This window comes from Perna viridis, chromosome 3 (genome assembly GCF_037379345.1).
Source record: "Perna viridis isolate PV_CMFRI_1.1 ecotype Kerala chromosome 3, ASM3737934v1, whole genome shotgun sequence".
Classification (NCBI taxonomy): domain Eukaryota; kingdom Metazoa; phylum Mollusca; class Bivalvia; order Mytilida; family Mytilidae; genus Perna; species Perna viridis.
In genome coordinates this window covers 34,211,375-34,228,255 of record NC_142447.1, presented here as the reverse complement: position 1 = coordinate 34,228,255, position 16,881 = coordinate 34,211,375, and the positions used below count along the sequence as shown (strand labels likewise).

Here is a 16,881-nt window from a genome sequence, read left to right as displayed (position 1 = left end):
ATAATACTATGAAAGTACTTTAATTCATGGTTACCAATTTTCGTGGATTTGGGGAGAAACACAAGTTTGTGGATTCTTGAGTTTTTGGTTTTGAGGCTTTCAGTATCCACATCAACGGAAATTTCCTTTCCATTGGGAACCAAATTTCGTGAATAATAGTACTTTCACTGTGTATCTTTCTTTTGATATTAGATAAAAAATGTAAATTGTGTGTACACTTGAAAATTGAAAAAAAATGAACATTTATGTCACTTTTACCTAAAAAAAATTCACTTTTAAGCTCAAAACATTTTCACCCTTAATCTTGAAAAAAGTAACGATAATTGTACCACTATGGCTTCTTAATTATACTTCTCTGGTACTATCCTATCCATTATAGGACATGAATGGATTGAAATACATTAATCTTTGCAATGAATAAGTACTGTGAAAGTACATGTACTATTGTTCGTGGGGTGTCACGAAAATTGAGATCCATGAATTAATGTACTTACACAGTATATGCTCGATCTAATTAAAATTAGATCAAATTAGTCAATCAGCCAATGTTATCTTTCGAATGAGTCAACCAGCCAATGTCATTTTTCGAAATAACCAACGAGCCAGTGTTATCTGTTAAAATAGTCAATTAATCAATGTTATCTGTTAAAATAGGCTATCAACCATTATTGTCTTTTAAAATAATTAATTGGCAAAAGCATGGACTTGTAATTAAGGCACCAACCATTTTATTGGCGAGGGAGGAACTGGGATCTTTTTATTATAAAATTACATATTAAAAGTACATAACTGTATATGGCATAGCATGACTTCCAGACTGATAAGGATTTTATGAGTGCCTGATCTGGATTTACTATAGAAAATCTCATCGTTAGGCCACTAGTATCGTGCCCTCTCGTGCAATTTTCCTCCCCGTATTATACTGGACCTCATGATCAGTTATGACACATTTCTGGTCGTCTGCAACCCAAAATATGTCCGGTTCTTCTGAGAAATCATTGAAAATGACAATTATGCATGGCATTCATCGATGACATGAAAAACCCTAACACAAGAAGGAAAACCACTAGTGACTACAAGACCATCCATGGCTGGTATAATTTCATTCCGTATTGTCAACTTTCCTGTTATCTGTGATCCACTTTCCTTCAGCACCTGCGTATATCACAACTCATACATTGTGCCAGCGCTTGTCGTAAATACACAGAATTTGTATTGCGCTAGACCCTTACAATTAGGCTTCTGGAATAGGGTTATGCTACTACAAGATTGATGTCTTCACTACAGACGTTTTATGGTCGTCATCGTAAACTTGTGAATCGTTACGGCGTATCCATGTGCACCATAGAACGGATTTGTTCAATGTGTCATAGTTTTCCTTTCTACTTTCGTCTACCCCGAACTTGACCCTACTCGGTGGGTGTTTCTAGAAAAGCAGAGGACGCTTACTCTACCGGTGCACCTGGTCCATGCTCCCAGTTTTTAGTGGCGTCCGAGCTGCTCGTGTACCTATTCTAATTTGTATGTATTATTTCGGTTATTTTATGTTTTTGTTGTGTGTATGTCTAATCTCTGGATTACATTATTCGGGTAATCATTTAGTAAACTGGTACCTTTTTTCATAGTCAATCATCTAGTATCCAGTATCCATGAAAAGTTAAAATTTTCATATTATTATTTTTACTTCTACCGTATTTTTTATAGTACTTTTTAGTCATTTCAATAGTTCCACCCATATTTATAGTCAATTTGTGGTTACCTATTGACATAGTCAATCACTGTTACCTCTTCGATATAAGCAATTTTTGCCTAGTGGCGAGGATTTCTTTTTGCATAATCGACGAGTCCATAAGTGTCACCCTCTTGACATAGTTTGTCAATTGAAGTTGCTTATTGCCATCATCAATTGGAAAATAACAAGAACCATTTATACAGATCAAAGGTTAGTCAAAGTTTTCTCTCTTGACTTTCAGTCTCTTGGAATTTCTTTGTAGAATCGTTAACTTAATTTTAAATTTTATGTACACGTATTTCTGTTTATACGACACAGTATAGAGCAAATCTTTTAATTTATCGAGGATAACAACATTTTCTCACTCTACTTTCGAGCATCTCTTTATATAAACCAAACTTCGAATCAGTTTTGAATGGAACTTTCAAACCTGTAAAAGATTACAACCCACCTAATTCTCACATTTTCAACCAACTGTCAATGCTAGATGCATTTTTAGCTCACCTGGCCTAAGGCCATGTGAGCTATTGCCATCACTTGGCGTCCGTCGTCGTCGTAAACAATTATACAAAACTCTTCTCTGAAGAAACTACTTAACTAATTAGAACCAAACTTGAATGTTCCTTGGGGTATCCTGCATAGAACAGTTGTGGGGATTTTTTATTTGTCGAAAAACATGGCCGCCGTTACTAAAAATAAAACCTAGGTGTCAGACAGTAGGTTTTCACATATATCTCCAAAACAGTTAGGTTTAGCTGAATTCTGACAAGGTAAAAGTGTTCAGCAAGATGAGATCAATCTCTGATCAAATTTTGGTTTTAATCCGTTAAGCCATGTTATTGCCCCTTTTCAACGATTTTTGCTATTTTTATGTTATTTCTTTCAAAAATCTTCTCCTCTGACACTACTTGACCAATTGAAACCAAACTTGGTATGAATGTTCCTTGGGGTATACTGCATATAACTGATGTGGGGATTTTTGATTCGTCGGAAAACATGACTGTCGTTATTAAAAATAGAACCTAGGGGTCAGACAGTAGGTTTTCACATATATCTCCAAAACCGTTAGGTTTAGCTGAATTCTGACAAAGTAAAAGTGTTCAGCAAGATGAGATCAATCTCTGGTCAAATTTTGGTTTTAATCCGTTAAGTCATGTTATTGCCCCTTTTCAACGATTTTTGCTATTTTTATGTTATTTCTTTCAAAAATCTTCTCCTCTGACAATACTTGACCAATTGAAACCAAACTTGGTATGAATGTTCCTTGGGGTATACTGCATATAACTGATGTGGGGATTTTTTGATTCGTCGGAAAACATGACTGTCGTTACTAAAAATAGAACCTAGGGGTCAGACAGTAGTTTTTTCACATATATCTCCAAAACCGATAGGTTTATCCCAATTCTTTCTATAGCTGAAATGATCCATATTAATAGGACTACAAAGTTTCGGCAAGCTCTGGCATAACGTATGAGTTGTGATATGAACATTCCATACGCAGGTGCGAAGGGATGTTGCCACGGATGAAAGGAAAGTTTACAATTCAGAATGAAAAGTCATCACGTTTGTCGTAAAGTTTGGTCAATAGTTTTCCTTTACCATCGATTTCTAAGTGTAGGTCAAGATATGAGGCTTGGAACGTTTGTATTCGCCATTTTACATCAATCTCATGTAAGCATTAAAGTAACTTGGAATGATTTCATTCTGTTTCAAATGGAAGCTTGATAGGCTTTGATGAAATTTAATATGACACAAACATATTATTGATTTCAAGAGTTATGTCCTACCTCATTAAAGACCGCTCGCAGTTACTGCTTGAAAGCTTACTCAGAAAATATTAAAGAATGACAATACTATCAAAACTACAGGTTAAGAAATTATTGGGACTACAATTCTAGTGGACTGGATTTTGAGTATTCTACGTCAAGTCTTGGTGATTTAGTATTTGACGTAACCGACTTAGTTTTTACGTAGGGATTCATTTAGAGGCGAATATCTCTTTTTGTGAAAACGAAGTTAAAATAAATAGACAATAGTTTGAAAATCGTATCCTTTACCAATAAATCTATTAAATGCAGTCGATAAACCCATCGGGGTTTGTTTCAAATAATGTGCTTTATAGAATATATGTCCGTAAAAACTGGGTGAGCAATACCATTTTGAATTAAGAACCTGCACGTGCTACTATATTTTCGTATCAAAGTATTATAGGCCATTTTTAACAATTTGCCATCCCCATTTTTTACCATTACGTGGCGGTGTATAACTCAATTTTGGTTTATTTTAATATAGCTGCTTTTTTAAATCAATTTCAATTTTTGACTGCACAATATAGCAATCAAAAACTTCAGATTACACATGTTTAAACCAAAATATATCTATATCAAGACACAACGCCTTAGGAATTAAATTTCACCATTCACATTAGGTATTGTTTTATACAAAATTGTTATTATAAAAGTGAAATTCGATCAACCGATTTTTAGTGATTAACAAACTAAGGCTCATATATTGGGTCAAACAAGGGAGGAAATATAGTATTGTAAGTAGTTTTTGAATAATTTATGCTTAGTTCAAAGCGTTAAATAATGTAAAAAAAATATTTTCCCAAATTTAGTAAGGGCGTGTACAGTGGGTCCGCCCCATATAAATCCGCGCCTGGTACTTGAATAATTTTTATGTCTAAATAATTCCAAGATCCGATAAAGCACTTCAGTGTTCTGCCTTCACATTTTGGTAACATAATCCAGGTATAAAAATTAGGCAAAGAAAATTGACATACAGTCAAAACGAAATAACCAAAACAACACCCATATAAATTAGCAATCCGGACTCCACCATAGCACAGAGCATGAATTAGGTGCACCGGTAGGGTAGGTAATCATCCTTCACTTTTGACATAATTTTGTAACCACAAAATACTTCAGTAATCTAAGTGTTATATGTAAGTGTCTAACGTAAACGTTTGCGATTTCATTTCTCCTTGGTCAGTCATTTTTGTCAGATTTTCTTACTCCTCCGGTTTTATCCATTTTATAGCATCAATATTTTTGTCCAGTGACCCTCACTTTTCTTTTTTTATAATTTCATATAGCACACCTCAAAATGTTATTTGAGAAGTTTTTATGAAATTCTTTTTATTTCTTCGTGGATTTTAACAGATAAAGTCAAAACCTATGGAAAATCCAGAAAAATCCCTTTCCCGTCCAATTTCAAATGCTTATATCTCTATCTCATCATTTTTTTACTCATATTGTTCTAGCATGAAACATCTTCAAAGGTTTTACAACCTTCTGATATCGTTGATATTTTCAAACTTAGCAGCGAATATCCTTAATCTAGCGTTAGGATGGCACCAAACCACAAATTATAGCTAGAATATAAAATTCTAGCATATTGCTTTACGACTGGTGTAGATAGACTAATCATGTAGATGTACTAGTATACATGTATATGAATGCTGATAGTGTATAGCCTCATCTATACCGTATCTGCACACATGAGTGCATTGCAAGTTGCAATGATCTGCTACCGCATTTACATTTTAGTTTATCGACAAAAAGAAAATAAGGAAGGACAACTCAGAGATATAAAAAAAATCCAGGTGCACGGTAAAACGTGAATACAGGAAACAGAGATATACATACACAATGTAGACAACATAATATAATAAAATGATATATAAAAGCTGACGTAAATAAAAACAAGACATCACTTAAACCTTAAGCACATGCAATTCGAACTATCAGAAAAAGGCGGAAGTAACATCGGGTGTTTCGGAAGTGTAAGCATGTTCTACTCCGCTAGGGAAACTCGTCACATTATTCGTGGGTAAAATCTGGTAAGCTTCAAGTTATGCTTGTCTCATTTTTGCGATAGTAACTTTCTATCGCTGACAACCATTAAAACATTATATATTATGTTAAACACATCCTGTCTTAGAAGCTTATCTTACAGTATCCTCGAACGCTCTACTAAGAAAGTCAGTGTCCGAATCACATATGCGACAATAATGGCTTAACTGTGAAATACGTGCATGCTGAAGATGTTGATGTTTTGGCACAAAGAAAGGGGAAATTTACAATTGGAAAGTAAAAAATCATCACAATAGTCATAAAGTTTCGAACTCAAGCGTCCGGTATCATCTATGTATAGGTATGCAGCAGAAGGTTTATCAGTTGTCTTAATCGAGAGTTTTAGCAACAGAAGTCTCCGTTCAATTACAAAATACGTCGTTTTCGGTCATGTTAAGTTTGAAAATTACTGTACATACATGTTGCCAGTTACCAATGACATTATGGTTTCATTACTTATTTATTTCCTTTTATATTTTCATATACCTTGACGCAGGCTTGTACTTATTAAAATGGCTGGTAATGTTGAGATGAATCCTAAAACTTCAAATGGTAAAACTGACGGGAATTTTGTACATATACCACAGGAAACACACACAATTGGGACGGACAATGCCAACAATACGACTTCTGACGCCAATGCAACTGGTACCATACTGAGTGAAGATACAAAACAGAAAACAGAAGACGATACTTTTGATGATGTTTGCTTCTCATTAGTGCATACTTTCCGTGTTCAGTCCGAGGACAGGGATCCGTGGGTTCGTCATTTAGAAGTTTTGGCTGATGGGAACATTTTATTGGCAGATAGATACAACCGCCGGTTGCTTCTGTACGACAATAATGGCATTTTATTGAAACAAGTTAAGCTTCCGAGTGGACCATGGAGCATGACATTAACTAATAATAATCTCGTGGCAGTCACTCTTCCAGACAACAAAGCAGTCGTTTTAGTATTTACGGATACTTTGAAAATAAGCAACAAATTCCAAGTCCATGATGACTGTCGAGGAATAGCTTGTATTGGAAGCAAACTTTTCGTAAACTGTGTTACCAATGGATTAAAACTGTTAACAATGACTGGACGAACAATAAAGGTATTTCCACAGTATGTAGGATACATGGGTTTGGCGAGAGGGCCAAAGGACAGATTGCTGGCAACTTTATTTGCAGAGGATAGAGTAATATGCTTAAATCCAAAAGGAAAATTACGTTACGATTTTACGTTGAAATCATTGTGTGGTCCAACAAGCTTTGCTGTTGATGCTACTAATGGTCTGCTGTATATCGTTGGTCACAATGGCAACACTATCAATTTGGTAGGTAATAAGGGTAAGCAGAGTAGAGTCCTATTGACGAAGAAAGATGGCATAGACCGTCCATGGGCAATAGGATACGACTGCTGTGTAAAACGATTGTTTATCTCAAACTTTGGTGGCAAAAATATTTCTGTCCATCATAGAAGTGAAGAAAAAAGGAGTTTAGCACAGGTGGAAGAAGAGATGGAAAATTGACACAAAGTGAGCAGTTTGCATCAATGTACTCATCCATCGCACTTTCACGACATGGAAAAAAGAGAAGAAGAAGAAAAAAAAACAGTGTATAACTGCCAAGCAATTATCATATGAAGAAGAAATTTGAAAGTTTCAATGAAATGCTACGCCGGGCGCGTCTTGACAAAATCTCCGGGTGTCCAATTTTAATCAATTTGACACGATTCTTAAATTTGATTGTAATAAAGTATTCAACCCAGTTTTTACGAAAAGTGAATATGCTTATAGAACTAATGATATATTTTCATCAGACAATAAACTTCATAAATAAAAATTATTTACATTTAATTATGCTTTGCCACAAAATAGAATATTTTTTTCCAGAAAAAAAAACCTGCTAGAAAGCAGAACAAATTGGAATTAATTCCACTTTTGCGCCCATTCTCTAGTTATAAGGTAACAAATAAAATGCTTTACGAATGCAGTTTGATATGCCATCAGAGGTCGACCCTAGAACAATGTAGACACTGTTTTTAAGCTTCGAATTCGTTTTGAAATTAAATGTTTGATAAACTTGCAAGATTCTTAACAAAAAGATATGACCAAAGAAATGTAAATCTGAAATTAAACTTAAGAAATAAGACATTATATATGTATAGTATAGGAAAATACTTATTTCTGACCCCTTTGACTCGGTCTTTAAATGTTAGGGCCAAAACCGTTTCAATCTTTTGTGGAATGAAACCTTGTAATGCAATATCATAAAGATTCAAACATTTTCACCCTAGTTTATATTGCCAGAAACCAAGAAAATGTTTGTTTTTGGTCCCAATCTTTTTGAACGGTTTAAGTCACAACCCCTAAAGTCCACTTCAGCTTTGTATAAATATATAATTGTATAATCGTATCATGTTGTCATCGTCCTTCGTTAACATTTCGTATCCGTACATTAACCTTAATGTATGTGTATAGATCTTTAACACATTTTATTGTAAAATAAAATAATTTAAGTTGTCTGATTGGATTGGATTTAAGGGAGGGGAACTACATGTATATTAATTTATTGTTGAGAACGCAACGCAAGTGGTAAATAATATGAAATATATTGTTGTTTCTAGGAGATTACCGATATTTAAAAGAATCTCTTATCATTATGAAATAGTTGGCTTATATGGCAAGCCAAAGTGAACAAATATCAATATTTTGTAATATTAGGAAATGAATTTTTAATATTACAAAATCATTTTTTTAATATTAGAAAAGATTTTTCTTTAATATTAGAAATTCATTTTCTAATATTACAAATTCCTGATTCAGTAATATTATAAAATATCACACATTTTGTAATATTACAAATTGAATATGTAATATTAGAAAATGAATTTGTAATATTAGAAAATCAGTCACATTACAAAATGATTTTTTAATATTAAAAAAGTGTTTTGTGATATAAGAAATCTAATTTGTAATATTAAAAAATCATTTTTTAATATTAGAAAATGCTCATTTTTGTCCACTTTGGCTTGCCATAGGCTTGTATCTAATATAACAAACAATATCGTCTATGATAATAAGAGGGTATCCATGGAAGACTCAGGCAGTGGTTGCCACATGCCAAATTTCGTTTAAAAAGTTTCAACCATCAGAGATCAGAAACTCATAGTTAAATAACACTTTAACAATAAAGTTAAAAATGATAGCACTTTCTGTATATCCGTTACACCCTTCATTTCGTGCATTATAAGTCTAGGACATCACTGCTTCTATCGAGGTAGATAATTGAGTTGATAATTCGACAGTCTTCGAGGGTATAGAGAATTAAAATCCCCCCAAAAAAATCTTTCGTAACACAGTTTTAGCCAATCATTTGCACGATATAAGAGAGACGCTGACTATTCCTATACTTGGTTTAATTTTCATTTTCGTGCTAACATATATACTCAATACTGGTAGACCCAGTTTGCACTCATATGTGGTATTTGTAATTCATGCCGGACTGAGGGGTTCTTAATACCCTTGGCTATCTTTTGGGGTCTCTTACAGACGGTGTAAAGCATCGAAGCAATTACACAGTCCCCGAGCATAGTCATACCCGTGAATGTGGGTCGTGATGTATTCGAGGAAATTATAGTAGTCATGTGACCACGTTCATTCGTTCAATTCACATGAAAGATTTGATGTCGATCCGTGACCTAGTATTAGTACATGTACTAGTAATCCACTTTGTAATCTGCACGCTTATATTGTGCAGCATACAACATTTGCTGAATCTTTGACCTAGCAAAATACTTTTCGGGATAACATCAACAGTTTCAAGTGCATGTAAGACTGATAGGTAAGTCAACTTACTGGTGCAATTCAGTCAATTGATGGGAAATCTCCAAGGCCGAAAAAGAATAAGTTATGTTTCCGATCACCATTCTGAAATTTTGTAGGGTCGGTATGTAGGGATTTATTTTTATTTAAACCTTCAAAATGTGGTATTAAAAATTGCAAAACCTGCAACATTCTTATAACCGACCCTTACTTCTCCAGTTCCCTTCCAAACAAAACCTTCCATACAAGATGTCAAGATAACTTAAGTTGCAAATCAACAAACTTAATATATGGATGATTATAATTAGAATGCAACTTACGTGGTTTAGTATAACACAAGAATGATTAAACAAAAGAATGTGCGGTCATTGTTCGGGAATTAACACCACCATATTCTCGACAGTTTATCAACATTTCATTCAACAAGATCATTCAATCCTCTCTATGAAGGTACCTAGTACCTGGAACCAGCTGGTTCCCAAAAGAACTTGAGATAAAGGATACTACAGACACTGTGAAGTCAGCCTCATATCTTGACCTACACTTAGAAATCGATGGTAAAGGAAAACTATTGACCAAACTTGACGACAAACGTGATGACTTTTCATTCAGAATTGTCAACTTTCCTTTCATCTGTGGCAACATCCCTTCGGCACCTGCGTATGGAGTGTTCATATCACAACTCATACGTTATGCCAGAGCTTGCCGAAACTACGCAGAATTTTTGTATCACGCTAGAACTCTAACAAATAGGCTTCTGGAACAGGGTTATGTTGCTACAAGATTGAAGTCATCACTACAGAAGTTTTATGGTCGTCATCATGAACTCGTGGATCGTTATGGTGTATCCATCTGCACCATGAAAACTGATTTATTCAACGGGTCATAGTTTTCCTGTCCTCGTTTGTATACCCCGGACTTTACTTTTTATGAACAACTCGGAGGGTGTTTCTAGGAAAGCAGAGGACGCTTACCCTACCGGTGCACCTGGTCCATGCTTCCAGTTTTTAGTGAAGTCCGAGTTGCTCATTTGCTTTTGTTACTTTGTATGTATGATTTTAGTTACTTTATGTTCTTTGTCCCTTGGTTACATTCTTTTGATTACCGCTATAACCTTGGTTCCCTTGGTTACTCTTTGATATGAAGTAAGTCATTATAGTGACACCAAACTCATTATACAATGAAAACCAAATATGAAAAGACTAAACAACTACATTGTAATAATTTTAGACCTAGTCCACGGCCAAATCTCTTTTGGGATTCGGCGCTTGAGATATTTTTTTGTTTTGATGGCGGTGGTTTGAGCTCATTTTATTATGATTTTGTATACATATGTGCATGCAAGATAAAATACATTGCACATGCAATGTTCTTTAAAAATGTTTTATAGTCATAGTGGTGTCAGATGACGTTTTTCTTAGAATATTCAATAGACATTGATTTTGAATTACACAGTTAGATTTACTGTATATGATTATAGATGTAGAGTAACACCATACACTCCATCAACAAGTGCAGGCATTGATATACAACTATATGTATGTTAAAAGAAACATTTTTTCTTATTTTTGTAAAGTTTTAAAAATAAATGTCTACTCTTTTTCTTTTCTTATATTTGCAGATAGACAAATATGGGTGAATCGCTTGTCTGTTGAAAGGATGAAGGTTTTGTTTAGTATCAAGACATCAATACTACACACGTAAAAATAACTAAGTTTTATTAAATTAACTTTGGTTCTGAAACCAAACGATACTGGCACTGTCTCTGGATATATTTTATACAGCTGCAAAACAAATACTATAGTATACAGTTTTTGTCCAATGGAACATTTTTCATGCTACAAATTATATAACTAGTTAGGAGTTGACTAAAATTGTTTAATACAAAATTTAGTTGGATTATTGATTTTAAAATGTTAACTGTGAGCCAGTATCGATGGATTTAGTCTTAAAGTCCTTCATATACCGGTATTGTAATTTTGTTTCATAAGAATTTCGAATGTTATCTGTTGAGTACATTTCTTTCCATTATGCAGTTTTATTCTCTTTTGCTAGATTTCTGTTAAAATAGTACTAATGGAAAAACAAAGACCTTATAGATGTAAATTCTCAGCAAATCACACACTATCAAGTTGGACCTCAGGAACAGTAATTGACAGGCTTTTTAGGTAAAATTTAATATAATAGTGTCACCGTAAAACATTGTATATTAGTATGGTGCTGACAGCAGCGTCACCGTCGGCGATGCCCGTGTCGTCGTCCATATTCACTTGGTTTTCGTGCGATGACTTTATAGTTATGGTTGATCAATTGTTGTGAAATTTTGATATGATTTTACTAATTACTAAAGAAATGCTCTTATTTGATTTTGAGTTAATGGCCCCTATCATTTTAAAATAAAGGCCATCCATGTAACTGACAGATACCACACTGTAGGTTTTCTGTTAATCTAAAAAACTGAGAGTCCAGAATTTTATCATGCTAACCTGTATAAAGTGAAATGGCCAATCCTTAACATGACATAGCAAGTTCAACACATCCATGCAAGTAAGAAGCATTGTAAAATGTATATGACTGATTTTCTTTGTTTATTTCCACCATTAATGATGAGTTACATTTTATAATCACAACACTAATTTACATACAAAAGGGAACACAATTAGTATACAATATACACAAAAATAAACAACAGTTTACATCAAATCGGATTCTAGTGTTTGTATAAAATCAGTAATTCCACCGAGTAGGGATGCCAGTATATTTTCATTTCGAATTCGTCGGCTTTTGACCATTTAAGTGTTATCTTTCTAAACAAATAGTTGTCCGATATACTACTCAACAGATCTAACTTCAGATTAACAAAAATTTGTAAATGATCAGACACATCAAATGGACAATTGGATTGAACCTCTAAAAGTTGAACACTATTTGATAAACAAATATAGTCTAACAGGGTTCTTTTACTGAAGTCTTTACTTCTGTAAGTATACATTGGACCAATTCTACCTGGCATTAATGGAGCAGGGCATAAATTTCTACCATTTAAAAAATCTGTAAATGACTTCAATGTACTACCACATGTATTGCTATTTGTTATATTAATATTACAATCACCACCTAAAATAGTTGTACAGTCCTCAAAAAGGACATCATAGTAAGTGCATAATTCATCAATGTATGCATCTATAGAAAAATTTGTAGATGGCAGAAGTACACACAAAAAAACATATCATCAAAATTATTAGAACATAATTTTACTCCACATATTCTATCACTAGCTATATTCAAATTATGTATTGTGAACTTAGAAATACTAGAACTAGAAATATTCCTAGCCAACCCTTCATCAACATTTCAGTTATGTGAATTTTACTTGGATGCAATTCATGTAATATATGCAATACGAAGATATTGTTACGCAAGTAGATACATGCATATCAATTGACAGGTGGAACATTCAAGACTGTTAGTGGGATGGACTCCTTTTAGATACCGGTTCATTATGTAAGAGGATTTTTTCAAATAGATGTATTTCCTTTACAAATTATCAGGTTGGACGATTCTTGTGAGATTTACAGCACCCTGCCCACTTCGAGAGAAAACTTATGTTATGGGAACCCCTCCTTAACTCGCCGTGTGCATTTCATCGACTGCTTTCCTATTCAAAATGGTGGTTCTCCATCCAGGATGAATACCGTGATTCCTTACTTCCGATAAGAAGTAAAATGATCTTTAATTACCGTAATAATATTCGTTCGAATATCGATACTCAATCGATTTATATAAATAACAAATAAGTAAGTACTTCGTTTGGGTGGGGAAAATCACAAGATAAAAAAAAAACAAACAAAAAACAAACAAAAAACAAAAACAAATAAAACTGAAGGAAAATGAGAATGTGCATGAGAGAAAAAAAGGAACTGTCAATATATATCGGCTGCGGAGATGGGTGCGATGCATATTTTCATTAAAAAACCTTTTCCTATCTTCTAAAATTACAAAAAAGTTAATGTTCTTTTTATGTGCAATAAAAAGTGTGTACCCTATATCTTATATATTATAAATTACTCTTAGACGTGGTTTAAAGCATAGAATCAGTCAATGTTATTGTTAATAAAATAAGTAAATTGAATTAAATTTGAGGAAAAAACTTCTTAATTTAGGTGTTTTTTTTCATCAATACATTTGTAATACAAAAGTTTATAAATGTTCTGTCAGTGTTTAGCATGACAGTACACTTGGAATCCTGTCAGAATGTACGGGGGAAAAGCATTTTGCACCAGATTAAAGGTTAACGTTTATGCATAAAATAACCTAAGGCTTACATTCCCACTTACATTGTGATGCGATAAAGTCACCTGAAAAGGAGTGTGGTGACACGTTTTTTTTTTAAATGGGAAAACCGAATCAACATTTATTCAGAAATCAGAAAAGAAAAATAAATAATCCTGTAAAACTTATGGAAGCGGATATTTTATTTATTGTCCCTAATTGATGTTTCTTAGTCGCCGTTCGAATCCCGGCTTCCTTGATTTCAATTTTATATGTGGTTAACTTGGCGTTTTGTTTAAAATGTTTTATAACTGATGGTCTTGTAGTCCCGTTTTGATGCAATGATAAAACTAAACTTTTGACCAGTTCTTACTGTGCTGTAACGAGATACCGTTATGCTCACCATCTAGAATGGATATCACTTGCCATATTTTTACAAACTAGACAAAATTCATCAAAAAGAACCCCAGGAGTATAAATTTTGATAAAACTAAGCAGAAACTAACAAAAAAGGCCATTTTTATTGACGTATAAATACTCTAGGGGTTTTGACATTGAAAAATATGTCAATTTAAGCGTTTTTGTCGGCGGGGTGGGAGTACATTTTTTTCCTTTTTACCACTAAACCGTATGTGTTACTGCAATTTTCTTGGGACCATTGTAAAGCTGAGACATTGGGCTATATGATTATTTCTAAATTTGTTTAGTTTGTTCATACATGCTAGGCCAGGAAGGCTAAGACGCTCAAACAATTGAGTCACAAAAATCTTGGCTTTTTGACCCAGTGGGGTACAAATATAGGCTTATACTGAAAAAAGAATCCGAGAATATTCTTTGGTGACAAATTGATTCGGTAATGGGAGGTATAAAGGTACTTAAAAATCACCATGAAGTTGATAAGTGGGGATGGGTGCACGGTGAACCCTCCCGGCCTATGGACTATTGTAGTACACAAATCCCACGTGTGTCGTGAAAAGTGATCCACTGGTTTATATCAAGTCTGCTTACATAATACTTAGTATGTATAATTATATTAATTAACAAGTTTATTTTCGTAAAATCATAGTCAAGTGGCATCTTTCGATAAGAATGTAATGAAATAAAAATTTACTGTCGTCAACGAAGTATGCACCAGACTCGAATCAGAATTACAAATTATCACATTTTAGTAAGTTCCTATAAATTACGCTTTAGAACGATTTAAATCCTATATAAACGGGAATTTGATTGGCTGACAGATTTGCAAAACTTAAAAAGTATCGGCTTACTTTTCAAAAGTAAGCCGATACTTTTTACTTTATGCATAAAGTTATTTGTATCGGCGTACTTTTCAAAAGTAAGCCGACACTTGTTGAAAGTAAGCCGATAGAAATATCCCTATTGTGACATGATCTGCCACTCATAGTTGACAACCGCAACATCATTCAAGTTAATAACAATGTTAAATTTAAGACCCCATTGTGTTTCCGAGTGCTGCTTGATACTATACGGAACATAATCCCGCCATTGTATGCCCCGTCAATCACCCTGTAGTAATCACCTTCATTTATATTGACTCGCATGGTATATGTAGATCTAAATTTATTTTCACGTTTTTTCAATAGTTTAGTACAATTTATGTAAGCTTCCTGACGTTCAGCAAATGTTCTCACAGCGTACCTAATTTGATCAAAGGGACATGGTCACACATGATTGTTGATTTTCAAAATTTGAAATTTGAATTATTGTGGGACATACGCATGAAAGATATGGAACTGTGATGTATTGATGACATTACAAATGGCGTTCCAATAATCTGATTATGAAATTTCTAATTCAATAGCCTGTGACCGGGTTGTTATATGGATGAAACAGATATGAAACCAGGCGCGTAGCTGAGGCCAAATTGAAGTGTAGGCAAAATTACGGCAGGGAGTCCGGGGGGGGGGGGGCACCGCCCCCCGAAGATAGCGTTTTAGAGCATCATGTATGCCTCTCCTGGATGTATTTTATCTCAAAAAAAAGTTGGCAAAATTAAGTGCAGGCAAAAGCTTTTTTGCCTAACGGCAGCTACGCGCCTGGAAACTGTGATGTAGAGATGCTTATGCAACTGCATTAGCATATTTGATTGACCTTAAACTAGTGATTCATTTTAAACTTAACTAATCAGTAACACAGGCCCATGGGACCTTCTCTAGAAGGAGATAGACGAAAAACTGGGCATATTATAAACAGCATCAAATAGCAAGCGGGCGTGTCTGAGAAGACACATAATAACTCAAATATGGAAGCGAAATGATTTAATGTTTTTTTGTTTTTTTTTTTTTGTGATTAAAAAAAATCCTGGTCCCAAGGGCCTGTGATCAGTAAACTTAACATCAAAATTGTAACCCTGATGCTGTCGTCATCTTCTGGTACGGGAGTAGACTGCAAGGAGTGTGGAACCTCCCGGAACCTGCCGTGCTATACACATGAATATGGGGTCGGAAATTTAACGTTAAAAGACAAGTTCTCAATTCATTACAATTAATGTTAAAATATATAACATAAAAGTGAAACATATTTACATTATGTAAAGTGGTTGGGGTTATTTTATTTTAATTGTTTAGCTATATAACGTCCTTCAAATCTTCATGTGGAGATACCAATTTTGAAGGACTCTAGGGAAGGTGACATACAGATAGATTCTTGGCGATTGTTCCAATCTGTTATGGTGTTTGGGTAGAAGGAATACTTATAGAAATCTTTGTATTAACTTGCCTATATTTATGTTGGCCTCTAATGCACCTATCTGATTGTGTGAGCATATCATTTGTAACTTCCACTATCCCCCATTTATCTTACATATTTAAAGTAAAACAAGCCTTGTATTTGTTCTGCGAGATTGAAGACTATCCCAATTAAGGGTGTTCAAGCATGAATTTGATTTGATATGAGCAGAAGACTTAGGATGTGACTCACAGTTTATGAGATGGGGGTTAGTACCTCCTGACAAATTACACCTTCCACTGTAAATGCAATACCTTAGTTTCGCGGACCAGATGAAAAATGAATGCAGGTTTGTAGTTCACTAGAAATAAATTATATAGAATGCACTAGAAACTTTAAAATAAAGGGAAACAACTTCTTCATCTGGTCTCTAATTTAGTTGATTTGTTATGGAATTTTGAATGTATATTCTGAGTCACTTCTGGTATAGAAAAACCCTTGTTCTATTTGAAATCAGAAGGCGTTA

At 34.1% G+C, this 16,881-nt stretch overlaps 1 protein-coding gene across 3 annotated transcripts; it reads left to right on the top strand.

Annotated features, from left to right (window-relative positions):
- The first annotated feature begins 4,207 nt into the window (after positions 1-4,207).
- LOC148621974 (uncharacterized) lies at positions 4,208-7,407 on the top strand. 3 transcript variants are annotated; one of them, XM_088571407.1, is made up of 2 exons: positions 4,208-4,274; positions 6,083-7,407. In XM_088571407.1, exon 2 carries the CDS (start codon positions 6,099-6,101, stop codon positions 7,098-7,100), a length of 1,002 nt encoding a protein of 333 aa, XP_088427533.1. In that variant the 5' UTR covers positions 4,208-4,274; positions 6,083-6,098; the 3' UTR covers positions 7,101-7,407. The 3 variants fall into 3 exon arrangements, with proteins under 3 accessions (XP_088427533.1, XP_088427534.1, XP_088427532.1); XM_088571408.1 differs by lacking the exon at positions 4,208-4,274 and adding an exon at positions 4,962-5,559; XM_088571406.1 differs by lacking the exon at positions 4,208-4,274 and adding an exon at positions 4,964-5,573.
- Positions 7,408-16,881: the final 9,474 nt, after the last annotated feature.